We start from the raw sequence: 16,842 nt of genomic DNA, 5'->3' as shown, positions 1-16,842 counted from the left end.
GGGTTTAGGCGATCGGTTTGCTTATCATCACAACAAACAACCAATCTATCATAGAATTTCATTTGGCACATCGATTGCGTTTTTGCAAGACCCCACAAAAACAAAACTTTTACAAAATAATTTGGAAGGCCCCACTGCAAGTTGGAACCACAAATTTAGAAGAAATAGGAACAAAACATATACTTATAAGTAGATCATGCATAAAAATCCGACTGACTCGTTGTCGAAATGTACTAACATTGGCGTGCATAACTGGATGCATGAATTTTGTTTGGTTTTTTTATGAAATCATTGGTTTATGTTGGCTTTTTTAATTTTTTATTTTACTTTACGTTTAAAGAAATATATAAACATTTAAAATTAAAAATTTCAAGCAAATTGAATAATTATTGACTTACGTTGAATTTTGACAAACATCCGACCAGTATTGGTCTCCACTATATATGAATAATTCACAAGATCTACGTAATAGATTAAGCAAGATTTAGTTCTATTTTATCGATATAATTCCACTCTTCCTAAAAAATATTTCGTGTTGTAAAGCCTTGAAGCTAAAAGGTGCACAGAACCTAATCATACTAAGTGATAAATGAAAAAGTATTTAATCCATTAAATCAAGAAAAGATAAGCAAGCGATAGATTTATTGTTTTAAAGCAATAGTTTTACAATTTTGATATATTATCCAGTCGCTTAAAATAATTGATTATTTTTTAGATATTCCAACATCCCCTGGACATTAGCATTAACCTGCGCTTGAGCGACAGACTGGGAGCTCAACTGGTTATTTGGCATGTGAATATTTGCACCGCCATGAGTTAGGTTGCCAAAATTGGTTTGCTGCTGTTGTTGTGCCAAATGTGGAGCAAACAAATCCTTTTGTTGATGATGATGAAGCATTTGAGATGGTTGAGGGCATGATGGGAATTGTCGAAAAGATAGTATGGCCGGATCCATCGCAGTCCAGTCATTGCCCAAATTACCAGCACTTCGATTATTTTGATGTGCCTGCATTTCACTAAAGTTTGGTAATTGATGGCGTGGCGATTGCAAATGTGAATCCCAAGTGTTAAAAACGGACAAATGTGGAATATCATTTAAATGTCCTCTATTACCTCCTGCCATATTTAGGAATGGCATAATTTTGCTTGTATTGTGCTCCCGCGGTGCATTAAATCCAAACGAATTCATATGATTAAAGCCCGGTGGCGGCATACGAGCACGTTGCATATTATCAATGTTATGTTGATGTTGTAGTGGGTGTTGATGCATCATATTGGAATCGGCGCCTACAAGAATATTATTGCAATTGGGTTTAGAGTGCTGTGATTTAACTATTTCATTTTCCATCAGCTCAGCCAAACCCTTTTGAGTTTCTGTGAACGGATCGAAGCCCAATTCGTCGTCAACAAAAGCATTACTGGAAAATTCATTTTGCATTCGGCTGTGATTTTGCAGCAAAGTATGTTGTGGGGTCTGTATGGCAGAATGGTGTTGTTGCAACGCCAACATTGAGTCAAGTTGACCAAGAGCCCGATGTTTTTGCTGGTTCTGTTGATGTTGCTGCTGTTGTTGTTGTTGTTGCTGCTGCAAATTCGTTAGACTCGAGTGTTGCATAAACTGATAAGAATTCGAGGTATTTTCTAAAATAGTATTACTTCCATTCAAAAGAGGCTGTTCATTGTTTCCACAATGTTGCTGCAACTGTAATTGCTGATTCTTATGAAAATCAAAGAATTTCGACATATTTATGCCATAGAGATTTTGACTCAAGAGAAGTTCTGATGCATGCTCCAAAGTTGTCAGTGGTGATTGCCCAATCTCAGATAAGCTGCCGAAATGATTTTGTACACCACTTGGTGGTACATTAGGTTGTAATAAATTCAAATTGCCAAATAAACTATTTTGTTTGTGTAATTCGAGTAGGCGTGCCAGTTCTTTCTGTTGATGTGGGTGTACTTGTTGAAACTGTTGCTCTTCAATGCCCTTTAATAAATCTGGCAATGGTGATATTTTTACATTATTCATTTGATTTGACAAGTCTTCGACCTTGTCTTCTAAACAGTTTGGATTCTGCAGAGTTGTGCTGTTGTCGAATGGATTAAGTTGTGAAAGTGCTGGTTTTGTATTAACCAGATTTTCGTTTTCCTCGGATTTCAAATTAGTGTCTTCAAATGATTTATCCGCCATAAATTCTTCTCCTTCGCTATTTTCAGTCTTCTTGGTATCAGTTAATTCGTTTCCTGATACTTCTGGACTTTCGAATGGTTCTGTTGTTTTATTTATATTACTGCTACTTTCACTTACCCCCTTCTCACTTTCCTTTCCACCAAAATTGTTTTGAGAATCCTCAATTGGTTTAATGTCGCTTTCGTTGAAATTTTTCCTTGAAGCCTTTGGCTTACTTATTTTGCCTTTTATGGTATTGCAACTCATATTATTTGGGGTAACGTTACCTTCTTGGACGGGGCTCTCGAATATTGACGCATTTCCATCAGCAGATGACGATTCCGAGCTATCTTTGACATCACTGTTATGACTGCTATTTTCACGCTGTGCATTAAGAACGTAACTTTTATTGACATCGTTTGAACAATTTTTATTTTTTGATTTTGCACTTTTGTCGTTTTTAACTTTTTCGTTTCTACCCCTCTCCTTTTTATTTTTACCGTCACCAGAACTTGCTGCTAAAATATCTTTATTAACTGGCGAAACTGATAAGATAGGGCAAGGATCTGTTGCGCTTTCTACCGAAGCCCCGTTAGATGCCGCTAGTAATGAGAGTGACGGTACATCAGACGAAGCTGCCGCATGAGGAGGTGTACTGGAATTTGTTTTATTTGTATTACTATTTTTGCTAACGCTGCCATGATTACTTTCTCCGCCGTTACTTCCCCACACAGGCACGCTACCATTACCATTTGCTTGACTTGATTCACATGAACCGCTCGTATTACCACTGTTAGTACTCACAACTAATGCGTCATGTAAGCGTTTCTCATATTCTTGATGTTTCCCCTGATGCATTTCCTCCTTAGTAAAGCTAGCCTCTGGATCGCCCAACTCATGTAGATACATACAATCGCCTTTGGGACACACTTGATTCTTCATAAAATGACTGCAATACTTTGTTGTACCCAAACTGGTTTTAATAAGTCTGCCATCTATTATTATATTACGGGTATTGACACTTTGTATGGCTCTCAGAGCATCATTATTTTGTACGTAAGTGACATATGCCGAAGCAGACGGACCCTGAACCCCAGCATATGCAGTACTTGGATTTATCACAACTTTATGTATCTTACCATATTTGCCAAAGTACTCGTGCTTCTTAAGTACCTCAGCATCGGCTAATCGTGGCGGCAAGCCAACTACAAATACTAAATTCTTTTGCACCACTCTGACATTTGACAAATGCTTGCGGTTTTCAGTCACGCGTACTTTTTGCTTACGCTTTTGATCGCGTTGTTTCTTCTGCGACTTGAATGCCAAAATTTGCTCTTGAGTTAGAGGCGTAAAATCCGCAGGATTCTCCGTATATTCCTTTCGACATGCAGGACAAAGTTTATTCTCATCGGTGCGTATCCTGTGCCAGCAGAATCGGCATATTTGATACCCGCATGTACAAGGAAAGAAGTTCAAATCATCGACCTCAAGGGGCTCCATACAAAGTGGGCATTCAACTGAGTCTTCGTTGTTATCCATATTGGTATTTTTTGATTTCGTACTTATTTATATTAAATAAAGCAAGTCTATAATTAAGACAAGCAGACAAAGTTGTTCTAGTTATACAATAGATTTTTTTCTGTCGAATGTAAGCCTTTCTTAGTAGGAGCCAGGAGCTCTGTAGAGAAGAAATATAAAAAGATATGTTAAGTTAAATTTATTAAATATATGTGTAATATTTTGAATAATAAACTCCAAAAAAATATAAAAGTGTGTCCATATGTGGTAACAACATATTTCAACAGCTGCGAGAACTTAAAACACCGTAACTAGTCAATGTGCAATAGTATTAATACAAATGTTAGCACAATATTGTTTCGAACATATTTACATGCCACAACACAACTGGTTAATCCTATGCCATCATGGCGAGACGTTCTTATACTATAGCAAAGGAAATATTTCATTTTACAATATTGGCCTTTGTGCTGTTGTTGTGATGTTCTGTTAGAAATTTACCCATAACATTTTCGAAAATATAGCCAATTAGATTTTTACCTTACATTAGTGGACTACATGCGTATATTTGCACTTAAGTTTGTATGTGTGTTTATTTTACTGCACTTTGATAGGAGCAGATTGAAATACTAACACTTTTAACTTTAAAATCAAAACACAAATCCAAAGGCACCGCGAACCGTCCAATCTGTCACTTAGACATGAGGATACGGGAAAGGAAACAGAACAAAATAGACGAAATGGAAAACGAATTCGTTCCGTGCTAACGGGCTTATACATATACGTTAATCAGTTGAGCGCTCGTATTCCGGCAAAATTGTTTGTATAAAGACTTGGTGGAACTGGTACGAATAGAAGTGTGCGGCATGTAAAATTGTGCTTGTCATAGAACCTCTATAATACATACAAGTAGTATTGCGTTTGAGTATGCATCTTATTTGATGTAAAAAAGGATACGCGTCTCGCGTAATGCTACACAATAGCAGCAACAACCCGTTTCACCGCACCACTGTCCTCTTGAATGTATTTTCTTCGTTCATTCGCTTTTTAGTTTAAACTGTGGAAGGGATGATTTGAGGGTTCACCCCTTCGTATAACTTCCAAGCAAAAAAAAAACAGAAATTCAATGCAATCTCGCAAATGTACGAACGAAAACATTGGGAGCATAGATTTTTTACTATGCGTGTATTCTTTCGCTTTTATTGTGCGTTCGAAATTTTTAAAGTAAACTCTCTAGCGCTGCAGTAGTCGCAAAAGTTAACTCACACGTCGCAGATGAGAAAAATGACGCGAAAGGCCGTTTTAAAATTTCCAAAGTTGCACACTCACACCACCAATTTACGCAGAAACTCTCGCCAAAAAGTCGACGATACACTCTTAGCGTGGAACAGTGAAAAGGTTGACGGTAAAATTGACGTTTAAAACGTCAGACGCGCTTATACACTCAAGAACTAACGCTTGTCGATGTCCTCCATGTGCAACACCACCAACCGACCAATCTACGAAATAAAGACAAATATAAATTTTTCCGCGTGTGCGCAAATTACAGTTTAAAGTATAAAAAAATCAGCAAATATAACTTTAATAGTAAAATAATCAAGTGAACACCGGCAAAAGAGGCATTCTAACCGCCAACATGTATTTTAATCAGGTTGAAATAGTAAAATAGTGAGTTTTGTTCGATTTGTTGTAAGTGCCGCAGATAAAGTTAGCATTTAGTCGCCGCTGCCTTAACTGGGCAAAGTTGAAAACCAATTTCAATTTCAAAATGACGTGGTAGGGAACTGGTAAGTTGTGATAGTTTCCAAATACTAGCTTGTATGTCTTGTGTTACATATTGGAAGCATACTTTTAGGCTTTGCAATTGGTTACATAAAATTACTAATAAAACTAATACAGTCATTGCATGCTCAATAAAGCTTCTCTCAGCGACTTTAAAGTTTTGCAATGCCAATCACACTTGTGTTAGAGGGGGTTGCAATACATTTGAACATACACATGTATATATATGATAGATATACATATGTACACGCACAAGCAAGTAGGTGTTTGAGTGTAGGGGGAAGTCTAGCAACAACTATGGTGGCGGCTATGCGCCATATTGACTCGAATCTTTCATCTACTTTGCTGTATACGTTACGTCGTGGTTTTGTGTGAAAATAGATTCTTGCAGAAATTTAAAATTGTGAAAATGTTAAAATAATGCAGTAAAATGGATGAGCGCAATTATAAAATTGGCCAAAATGTGCAAATTGTGGGTAGAAATCTGCGTGGCCAAATAGCATACGTGGGTTTGACCAGTTTCTCACAGGGCAAATGGATAGGCGTGGTGCTAGACGAAAAAGATAAAGGCAAAAATAATGGTACTGTCAAGGGCATTACCTACTTTAAATGTTCTGCTAATTGTGGACTCTTCGTGCGTCCAGCACAATTGAATTTAATTCGGGATAGGCAAACCGTTGAAATGGCAGAGCCAACAGCTTTAGAGTTTGGAAAAAGCTGTAGCATGAAACCAGTAGGAAGCAAAAAATCTTCAACAGCAACATCGCACTCACCCGGAAAAACAGTGGGAAAGAGTGAAACAAAGAATCAAAAATCGAATGGATCAACAGCAACATTGCATACGGAAGCACTTGAACATATTTCGCCAACTAATAGCAACATTGCAGCAACATCGAATGGAAATCTGCTGAAGGCAACCAAAATTAATCAACCTTTGCAAGCAAATCAGCGTGTTATCTCCTCCAATACTCAACTGGAACTATCCTTTACTGGAGCAACCATATCAGTTGCAGCACCAAAGCGTAGTAAAACTACAGTTAGTCCTTCAGAGTCATTTTGTTGTGTAAGACAGCGTTCAGCATTTGTGGAAACAGGATTTCTGGAGATACTGCATACACAATTCACACCAGGTCACCCACTACGCTCGCCTACAGTGTTTAACATCAACAATGGAACGCACAGCGCTCTTTCAATCAGCCCCACAGAACAATTGCAACAACAGCAGCAGCAACAACAGATATATAAAGATTTGGAGGAACAAAATGCCAAGTTAAATGAGGAACTAAATGATTTGAAGGGTCAACGCTTAGAGGAAAAGCGGCGTTTGTACGAACTTGAGAAGATACGTTTGCAAAAAGACCACTTAATCGAGTTCAAAACTCAGATTATGGAGCAGCATAGTATGCTACAACGTGAACTGCAACGCTGTCGTCAAGAGCTGAGGGAAGCTAATGAGCACAAAACAATATATAAACGTGAACTAGATGAAGTGGCTGAAAACATTGAACTTCTCACGTTGGACAAGGAAATGGCAGAAGAACGTGTTGAAACACTGCAAATAGAATTGGAAACGGCAAATGAGCGTATTGAAGAACTGGTGTTAGATATTGAGATCTTGAGAGCTGAAAATGATAATACAACATCAGCTACAACTGGCGTTCGTTCAGATAATCAGTTGAAGGAAGAAATAATACATCCGACAGCGACAGAAATCAAGCGTCTCGAACAGTACAATCAACGACTACGTGAGACTGTTGTGCGACTGCGCGATCATTTGACACACGAAAAGCAAGACCTACAGAGGGCTAAAAAAGAATTGGAAACGAGAACATCTGAAATCTTAGAACTTAAGAAAACCAAGGAAATACTTTCGAAGCGCATTGATGTAATGGAAATCCACATAATCGACTTAAAAGAACAGGTAGACGCTGCACTTGGCGCGGAATCGATGGTTACATCGTTAGCAGAATCTAAAATAGAACTAGAAGAGCGCGTCAAATTATTGGAGGAGGAAGTTATGGAGCTCGAGGCTCTGGAAGAGATTCACGAACAAATTATTGAAGGTAATCAAGAACTAGAATTGGATTTACGAGAAGAGATTGATGCTCTTAATTTAACGATCAAAATGTTACAAGAGGAAAAGAATAATACGCTAGAAACAATATATGATCGAGACGTAACTATTATGAAATTTAGAGAGCTTGTTAAAACATTAAATAACAATATTCTCTCTAAAGACCCACCAACAAATGTATTGGGCATCGCTACAGGAATTGGCACTTCCACATCAGATGATCTCAGCAGCACCCTCTCAAATCAGGACGAAACACAAAGTATCGACTTTAATCAAATGTTCTCGGTGACAAAGGCTTGCGAAAGGGCCATCGACTTGCGGCTAAATGCAATTGAACTCAAACTGTGTAAAACTCACATTGGGCACCTTCTAGCGTTTGTGCCCGAGGAGATCATGCTGCGTGGCTGCGAATATGACATCATATTGGTGTTGCTATTACTGCAGCGTTTGTATGAGAAAATTGAAATCATTTGCCACATAATTAATGAAAAATTTCCATCATCCTGTGAATTTGCCAAAAACACTATATTTGAAGGATTCTCCGTACACCGCTTTGCCTTCCGTTGTAAATGCCTCTATGTATTGCGAAACCTTAAACTGGTAATTAAACAATTAATTTTCGGTTTGAATCATTGCGATTATGAGGTGTGCACACATGCAGCTATTTATCGCGGAGAAATGGAAGCACAAGAAAAATCTATTGATGAATTGATTAATCGGCTAAAAGGCGACATGCTCGATGAAAATACACCCATGGAATCGGTGGAACGAACTCTGTCATTTTTTAATACGCTTTACACTAACCTCATTTGCTCGCAAAATCTTGTCGAGTTAATAGATGAACAACAACTTTACGTTATGCTAGTGGAAGTACTAGATGTATGCCTGGACTGCATCAATACTAATGCTGGCATACTGCATACAATTATTCAGTTGGGAGATGAAAATACTGAATCATTTTGGGCCATGCAATTTTTAATGGAAAACGTTAGTCAATTCAAGCAAAAAATACGAAAATTACAACGGAAGCTTCCGTCAGCTGCAATAGATATTTCTGCCATGCAGCAACAACAAATTCAGCGCATTCAGCATATACTAACTACTAATGAAACTTTTGGCCGATTCATTAATATTTTAATAGCAACATCCAAAGATGCAACGAAGAACATATCAACAAGCAGCTTTTCGAACAATGCAGAGCATCCATGTGACGCAGCCATTGAACATAAAAAACTTTGGAAAATTATTATTTCAAATTGTACAAAATATGCTGCTGAGGAAAAACCAACACCAATTGCCTTATTCCATCACTGCATTCAGCAGCTTGACGAAATAATCAATGAGCTGACTATTTTCATATCGGAAAATGAGTCAGTGCGCAGCGCAAACAAAAATACGATGTTTATGCGCTCTTCAGCTACAACGCTACTGCAACGCTCAATGCAATTAAAGCAACATTCGGATGATATAAAAAGTTTGAAGCACTCATTAACCGAACGGGATAAGGAAATCAAAACGCAAAAATACTTGGCAAAAATGAAACAGAACGAATTTTCCGAAATGCAAATCCGAAAAGAGATCGCCGAACGTAACTTGTCAAAGGTACAACGCAGCCAAGAGGAGTCCCTGACGCAGATTACGGAATATATTGAGCAACTCGACAAGCTAATGTGCCAACGGGAGAATGTAATCACGCGATCATTCAATATTATAAAAGAGAAATTATTTTCCATGGAGCAGAACTATACTCGCCTTGAACAGAAACTCATCTCACGCAAGGATGTCATCAATATTTCCACAGACGAAAATTATCGCGAAATTGAAACACTCAATAAGTGCTTACGTTACGAACGAGCGGAACGTTGTAAACTTCACTTCGACGAAATGAAGGTGCGCATGCGCAGCCTAGAGCCTCTATATGTCCCACACCAAAGGCGTATTGTAAATGCATCAGAAACACGACTCGCCAAGGAATTACGAACTTTAAAAAACCAATGGATTCTTTCACTTATCAAATTAAAACCAACTACACAAAACGAACGTTATACGCTAAAACAAAAATCAAATGAACTGCTGCAACGTACATGGAGCACATATTTTAAGACACATCAACACCGCAGCGCATCTAATCATTTTGGCGGTTTCGGTACGAAAGATCTACACCAAATATTTAATTAAGATGTTTTTAGAACGCGTGAGGCTAGTGTTTCCTTTTATTTAAAAAATATATCGGGGGCTATATATAAGTGAATTAGTAAGTTTTTCTTAGGCTACATTTGTTGTTTGATTTTAAGGCATTTATAAGTTATTGTAGTTATTGGAGAGTAATATTTTTTGTTAATTCTTAGCTGAACGAGGTCAATGTTCTTATGTACATTTTTTTGTCAAAATTGTCTCTATAAATAGAAAATAGAGAAGATGAAACCAAATCAAATTGATTAAAAGATGATTATAAATAAATATGAATAAAAAAGCATAAGAAATAAATCTCTAGAATATTATTTTTTATTAATACCATTTTAGTTAATACATATGTTATAGTGGTCCGATTTTCTTTATATTCACTGTCATTGTTATATCTTAGGGGACAGTTCTGCCCTAAAATTACGAGCTCTTAACTTTTCAATTGAAGGCATTATATCGAAAAAAAATAAAATAACTAAATAATCGGTTGTATGGGAGATATGTGATATAATCTGTCTTCGATTTGCCAAGCGTTTCTCTCCAGCCAATCGAACAAACTACACCAGATGCACAAATGATCAGTATTTGTGGTGCAACCCTGCGCCGACATGTCTTCTGACGCATGTGCAATAGTGTTATGATTCTTTCTTAGTGGATAAATTATTTTTTTCGCGTTAAAAAACGTTGCTGTAACAATTTATTTTCGTTTTCTATAAATTATTACAATTGATTATAAGTCTTAAGTTTTAACAATATAAGAAACAAAACAAATTTGTATTTTTCTTTATCATTTGAACCATTCACAATAGTAAAAGTGAGCTAAAATATACAAAACAAAACTTGGCAGCATTGGAGATAGAAGTTATACCACATTAATGAGGTATCCGCATAATCTCTTGCTTCAATTTAACATCACTTTGTTGTTGTTTTCACATGTGAAATGTAATAAACAAAAAAATATCCAATGGAAAACAGCCACAGTTTTCCGAACTGGCCGATTCCGGAAAATGATTAATAGAATATCCAAATGCACCTATGTATTAAATTTTATTCAGATATCTCAAATTTCTATAATCCCTAAAAGATAAGCTTCGCCTTAAAAATTCGCTTGTTCGAAACCGGTTTTAGACACATACTCTCTTAGGCAAAATTGTTCAGAACGAACCTTAGAATATTTCCCGCATACGCGAATTCTCCGTTTTTTGGCTCCCTGTAAATCAACCCGCTTTAATATGTATAGATAATAAATTATAACTAATAATGGCGTGTTTTATTTGACCACCACGTTAAGCCATTAGCTTATTTTGTATGGAAGACTTAGCCAACTTAGCGTTGTGTGTTGAACTAGAGGCATTGCTAGTTGATTACTTTTTTTCAGAAAAAAAGTCGTTGGCAATTCCAACAAACCTTACTTTGACAAATGAAACTGAAAACAAACCAAAATTTTAAAAAATGCAAACTAATCTTCTCTTTATGTCAGATATTTTGAAATAAATTTAATAGTAGATGACTCTTAGCATTGCCAACACAATTCGATATTATCAAATAAGCTAAGTGCGTTTTATTTGCCAACGATTTAGCTATTAGTTATGACGGTCCAATGAAATACGCCTAATAATAACGACTTATTATACTCATTGTTTTAACTAATATAAAGCTTTGTTATCGGCTTTACGAATATTTAATAAACTAATAAGCTATAAATACTGTTAATGGAATAATTACTCCTTGCTAACACAACTTAGCATACTTTAAACCAATTTTAAATTAATTTTTCAAATTTAGGCAAAAAATTTAACAATTTATTAAGAAGCCCAATGAGTGTGTAAAATTAATATCTAGAAAACATAAGTGGAATATATATTTAATTTCTTATTTATAAACTTATTTTAATCTACCTACAAAATATAAATTATAATAAGTATAAGTTAGACCTTCATACAGATTAAAGAGGTATTTTTTAAAAATTGCAAATAAATCATACTTAGATTCGTTATTGGATATGTTCTTTATTATTGAATGCTGCATAAATATTACTTGGCCTTTACTTTCTGAACAAAAACATTGGCAAAAAATCTGATTTTGAAACTTATTTATGCTTATCAAATTTTCACGATTTATTTCAAGATACAAAGTTGTAATTTATGCATTATCAACAAAATTGATTTTAAAATTTAAAGTGCAACAGAAATTATTTTCAGATTGAAGTTTTTATAACTTCATTCATACATATATTTCCACCCACTGCCAATTCTCCATTTTATAACATTGATCAACCCTCCGTCCAATGAGCCGCAGCCGTATACATTTATAAAGGATTACCTATTGTACACTACCACAGACTACACGCACGCTCATTGGATTGTTACACATTTCGATCGGCATTGGTCATCCCTTATTGTCAATGTATAATCTTACTTATTTACGTCCACACATTTTATGTAAGTACTCATGTATATTTTACCAGTAACCTTATATTAGTATATTTCAGTTCAATACATGCCAAACCACCATTTTATTTTAGGCTTTTGTTTTCATTTTCTAAGTGGTGTATGCTAATTTCGATGCAACGTTTGTTTATAATCTATATTTCATAAGTTGTGAGTCGGATATAAGGACATAATTGCATTTTTATGCAATGAAGGCTAGACTCACGTGTCCGTTCTTCCGTCATATGTCTGTGCAAGCGATAACTTCAATAAAGATTGAGACATCGTGATTAAACTTAGTACACAAGTTCTTTGACAATATTGTAGTATACAGCATTGTAGACGAGCGTAACCGGACCACTGCCAAACCTACAAAATCCTATTAAATGAAAACCGATAAAGTGCCCTAACTAAGCACTTAATTAAGATACAAAATCCTAATTTTGGGACACCTGAAAAATTAGGAAAAGGGAAGTCGCTCCGACCTCTAAAAGGTGTAATGTAAGGGGGGTTTTCTTATAATGCTTTCATTGGCTTCACCTGTATATTTGTATGTATATATGGTTGTATGTTTGTAACTTTTTTCAGTGGCACTGAAACTGAAAGGCACTGTGACAAAAATATCAATATTTTGATAGGCCCTGCAAAAAACCAAAAAATTCCTCTAAAACTATGCAACTAAAAGCAACATCCATGCTGTCATTATACCCTGAATGGGGTATATTAAGTTTGCCACGAAGTTTGTAACACCCAGAAGGAATCGTCGGAGACCCTATAAAATATATACATAAATGATCAGCATGATAAGCTGAGTTGATTTAGCCATGCCCTTCTGTCTGTCCGTCCGTCTGTATATGTATATGCAAACTAGTCTCTCAGTTTTTAAACTGTTGACCTGAAATTTTGCACCTGTCCTTTTCTCACTAAGAAGCTGTTCATTTGTCGGAACGGCCGATATCCGACCAACATAGTATATAGCTGCCATACAAACTGAACAATCGGTATCAAGTACTTATATGGGAAACTTTTTTATTTGACGTAATGTCTTCACGAAATTTGGCATGGATCATTATTTAAGGCAACAATGTATTAGCCGAAGAAATTGTATAGATCAGATCACTATATTATATAGCTGCCATACAAATTAAACAATCGGAATCAAGTTCTTGTAAGGAACCTTTGTATTTGTGCAGGGTATTATAGCTTCGGTGCAACCTCCTCAAAGAAAAAGAAAACAACACGTATGCCTAAATAATAAATATGGTTTAAAAAACTAAAAAACATGCTTTTAAAGTACAACAAATTTAGCGAAAAATACTTGTACAAGTATTATTGTGAGTAAAGTGTGGTATGCTCGATATACGAAAAATATGACAAAAAGCATCCCACGTTTTTCTCACAATAGCTAATTTCGAAAACGTATTAATGCAGAGTATTCATACAGTATAACTGCAATGTTTATATTATACATCATCGGCATACAACGTCAAAAAATATTGCAAAATGATGCGTTGTATAATTTGATGTTGACACTTTTACTGCAAAGTTTACTTTCGCAATAAGCTGTTTTGTTTTTGCGAGCATATTAAGTTAAACAAGTAAGGAAGTTCTAATTTCGGGTGTAACCGAACATTTTATACTCTCAACTTGCAAGGATCAAAGCACGGGGAATTACTTCAGGTGTTGGCAAAATTTTATATTAAAGGAAGTATTGATCCGATTCAACCCATTTTAGACCCAAAACATACTATTATCGAGAGACTTAGTTATTTTATTATATGAATTTCAATTATATATCTTACACATTCACCGATATTTTCGGTAAAAATTCAACCGCACTGGGGTCTACATATTTAGTACCTAGGGGCTTGAACAGTTTAGGTTCGATTTAGAAAATTTTTGGCCACAAGTTGGAATACTTTTAGCGCATTATTCACGAATAGTTTTACTTCGCTACAATCATTGTTGCTTGATTTGCACAGTGAAAAGTTAAAGGATCAGTTGGAATTTAAAATTGCGTTACATGGGAAATAGGCGTGGTAATCCGATTTCACCCATTTTCGTACTATAACATAGAAAAGAATGTTATGTCCCGAATTTGGTTGAAATCGGTTAAGCAGATCCCAACATATGGGTTTTCACCTAAAAGTGGGCGGTGCCACGTCCACTGTCTAATTTTGAACGCTATCACTTTAAAGTCATCTTATACCATCCCAGAGATAAAATTTAATGTCTCTGGCGTGTTTAATGATTCATTTATTGCGCTTTTAGTAGTTTTTATTGTGTTTGTTTTTAACAGTACCGTTATATGGGAATTGGGTGGAGATGCCACCCGATTTCACCCATTTTCACAATGTCAACAGAGGTGCTAAAAACTTTTGTTCTCAGTGAATTTTGTTATTATAGCTTGAGCGGTTTAGGAGATATGCACATTAAACCTATTAGAGGGGGGACCACGCCCACTTTAAAAAAAATTTAACTGAAGATGCCCTTCCCTAAACTGATCCTGTATACCAAATAACAGTCTTGTATCCTATTGTGGAGCTTAGTTATGGCAATTTATTCGTTTTTGATATGGCGTTTTGTGGGCGTGGCAGTGGTCCGATTACGTCCATCTGCAATACCAAACGTCTTACTGTATTTGTACCAAGTTTCATAAAGATATTTCAATTTTTACTCAAGTTACAGTTTGCATGCACGGACAGACCGTCACCCGGATTTCAACTCGTCTCTTCGTCCTGATCATTTATATATATATAACCCTATATCTTCCTCGATTAGTTTTAGGTGATACAAACAACCGTTAGGTGTACAAAACTATTATACTCTGCAGCAACTTGTTGCAAGACTATAAAAACTTACTTGATTGAACTATATTTATTAAGACGTGTAGTTTTCAAGAAGAAATAAAGAAGAATACAGCTTTATTATAAAGATAAGGATATGCCATTATGTTTTAAAAATGATTACGGGTTAATAACCGCCGCGGCGGGCACACTAAATTCCAGCCGAAAGGGACCAAAGGTCGTTCACATCAACATCCTCCAAATTTAGGCACGAAAATGTCATTAGTCATGGCTTAATAACATTCCCTATTCACTGTAACATTATGACTGACTTCAATTAGCACACCATAAAGTTACTTTTTTAGGATGTAACGGCGTCTCAATAATGGCTTGTGGATTATCATCAGTCCAAATGCAACAATTTTGTTTATTAACGTTTACCATTATTTTGGTAATATCTACATTATGAAATGGCAAACTAAACGGAGTAAAAATCAAGTAATAGCTGTCAAAAGGACTAACTCCGAAAAATGTATTGCCTCATTGCTTTATAAGAACCGATATAAAAATTGGAAAATGGACGCAACCTCGTCCAATTTAGGTGAAATCCTATATATCATATTAGTGCATAACTTTTCATTTATATGCATATGTCACAGTGCGTTCCTATATAACACAATTTCAAATTCTAAATGAATTTTTCATTTTGCAGTATTCAATCAAGCACCAATGAGGATATGATGTAAACGAAAAATTAATTTTATGAATTGAATCATTTGTTTCTGAAATAATGGAAGGAAAAAATTCCATTATTGCGTTTTTACCGCTTTCCTGGATTGAAAAATACAACTCATACTTTGTGACACCCTTTGATGAATTTGTACAAAGCTTTATAGTTTATATTTAACATAAAAAATGTTTCGCTAAATGTTATGTTTTTAATATTATAATTTAAAACGATACACCTTTTGAACTAACTTAAAAACATTTTGTTCAGCTTTGAATAAATAAAGTAAAGTAATTTTGGTGTAAACAGTTGCGTATAGTATAGCGATATACTGTGTCGGAAAAATATTAACGATATGGTGAAAGTTATGCATTAAAAAATCTAAAACATGTACTTCCAGTTACTTCAAAACCTTAACATAATCTGTTAAAAAGAAAACTTCACATTTATATAAACTATTTAGTTTGTTTTGATGTTTTTTTAGTGTAAGTCGGGGTAAACAAATACCGGTTACCTAATTTAAGTAAATATATTTGGCACTATTTTTTAGGAAGAATGAGGGTATTATGTTTGGCCGTAACTAAAAGTTGGTTTTAACTTATTTAAATTAAGTAGGATGTCTTCTTCAGAAATACAAGTAATTGGAGCGTTAAATAAAGTATTCGGACACCGCACATCGCAGACGGAAATTTGGAAATCCTGCGTTTGGAGTTAACAAAATCATAAAACGATTTTGCATTACTCACAATATTCTGTTTTATCTTATTTAAGATATTATTATAACATTTCTTGTTTAGGTCAAAATACTGTCGACGCAATACAGAATATTTAGAATAGCCGACAAATGAACCGGTTTTTATACCCTGAAGTTTTTAAGCTATCGATCTGAAATTTTGCACTGTTCTTTTCTCACTGAAGAAGCTGTTCATTTGTCGGAACGGCCGATATCGGACATATAGCTGCCATATAAACTAAAAAATCGGAATCAAGTGCTTGTATGTGAAACTTTTTTGTTTGACATAATATCTTCATGAAATTTGGCATGACGATCGGAATAAAGTGCTTGCATGGAAAACTCTTTCATTTGACGAGGTATATTGACGAAATTTGGCATAGATTATTATTTAAGGCAATAATACAATATCCGAAGAAAGCGTATAGATCAGATCTCTATA

General features: G+C 35.4%; 2 protein-coding genes across 3 annotated transcripts in view; one reads left to right on the top strand and one right to left on the bottom strand.

The window, feature by feature from the left end:
• Positions 1 to 600: 600 nt before the first annotated feature.
• The window catches only part of Cnot4 (CCR4-NOT transcription complex subunit 4), a 31,798-nt gene continuing 15,556 nt past the window's right edge, over positions 601 to 16,842 (bottom strand). The window contains exons 3-4 of one of the 2 annotated variants that reach the window (XM_070112245.1): positions 4,952 to 5,184; positions 601 to 3,845 (exon numbers count right to left, since the gene is read on the bottom strand). In XM_070112245.1, coding sequence (XP_069968346.1) covers positions 692 to 3,706 — 3,015 coding nt within the window. In that variant the 5' untranslated portion in view covers positions 3,707 to 3,845; positions 4,952 to 5,184 and the 3' untranslated portion in view covers positions 601 to 691. The remainder of the gene's footprint in view (positions 3,846 to 4,951; positions 5,185 to 16,842) is intronic. The other variant, XM_014241169.3, reaches the window with a different exon arrangement.
• On the top strand, positions 5,645 to 11,360 carry Dred (Dctn1-related). The gene has a single exon (XM_014241167.3). It carries the CDS (start codon positions 5,898 to 5,900, stop codon positions 9,717 to 9,719), a length of 3,822 nt encoding a protein of 1,273 aa, XP_014096642.2. The 5' UTR covers positions 5,645 to 5,897; the 3' UTR covers positions 9,720 to 11,360.

Source organism: Bactrocera oleae, chromosome 6 (genome assembly GCF_042242935.1).
Source record: "Bactrocera oleae isolate idBacOlea1 chromosome 6, idBacOlea1, whole genome shotgun sequence".
Taxonomy (NCBI): domain Eukaryota; kingdom Metazoa; phylum Arthropoda; class Insecta; order Diptera; family Tephritidae; genus Bactrocera; species Bactrocera oleae.
Note: the sequence above shows the minus strand (reverse complement) of the source record. Positions and strands in the feature narration are given on the sequence as shown.